Below are 830 nucleotides of genomic sequence, written 5' to 3'. Positions count from 1 at the left end.
TGAATGAGGTTGTTTTCGAAAGATTTCAGCATTAATCTGAATGTAAGAAGTGTGGAGTGTGAGTCTGCGGCCGCTGGGTTCTGACCGCTGTGTTTACAGACAGACAGACACATCCTCTTCCTAAATAAACACAGGTGTGTTCTCATGAACGTCCCCGAGACACACGCCAAGCCTCAGCTGCTCTGGAGCTGGAGAAAGCACCACAGCACAAGAGTTACTCATGCCATTATTAATGTTTGGACGAAGCAGTATTAATATATTTGTGTTTGCCGCAGACACCGATGCTCTCTAGCGCCACCTTCAGATCATCATCATGACGAGAGAGCCATCAGTCCTGCTGCTGCTCCTAACACTGCTGGACACACAGGTGCCAAAATATGGAGCAAAGAGAATATTATCAGTTACGATTTAAAATAGTAGAATAAAAGTAGATTTATTAATAAAAAGTTGTACATATTTAATACTATATAGTATTGTACGTTTAATAATATTTGTACGAATAATTTATTAATAAATCGACTTATATGAAATGATATATTCGTAAATAAATATTGTTAATTACAATTTTTTTAGTTATTTTAGTACTGAGAAAAAATAAGAAATATTGCTTTGGTAACTTGCTGAAAAAAGTAAATAAATATTACAGACATTTTATTTTATTAAGTAATAAAATTTAAATAAAACAAAAAATAAATATTAGATGAAATGCTTAAGTTTAAGTAAAAAAAAACTGGAAACTAATTTAATATATATATATATATATATATATATATATATAGTTATAATATTAATATATGCTATAATAGTATAATATATATATATATATATAT

The 830-nt window shown here is 29.9% G+C and overlaps 1 protein-coding gene across 1 annotated transcript in view; it reads left to right on the top strand.

The window, feature by feature from the left end:
- Window positions 1–253: 253 nt before the first annotated feature.
- LOC132129574 (calcitonin gene-related peptide type 1 receptor-like) overlaps window positions 254–830 on the top strand; it is a 15,000-nt gene continuing 14,423 nt past the window's right edge. Inside the window, exon 1 of the mRNA XM_059541207.1 lies at window positions 254–367. Coding sequence (XP_059397190.1) covers window positions 314–367 — 54 coding nt within the window. The 5' untranslated portion in view covers window positions 254–313. The remainder of the gene's footprint in view (window positions 368–830) is intronic.

The sequence above is a fragment of the Carassius carassius genome, chromosome 46, assembly GCF_963082965.1.
Source record: "Carassius carassius chromosome 46, fCarCar2.1, whole genome shotgun sequence".
NCBI lineage: Eukaryota > Metazoa > Chordata > Actinopteri > Cypriniformes > Cyprinidae > Carassius > Carassius carassius.
The sequence above is the reverse complement of the archived record's forward strand: the minus strand, read 5'-3'. Positions and strand labels throughout refer to the sequence as shown.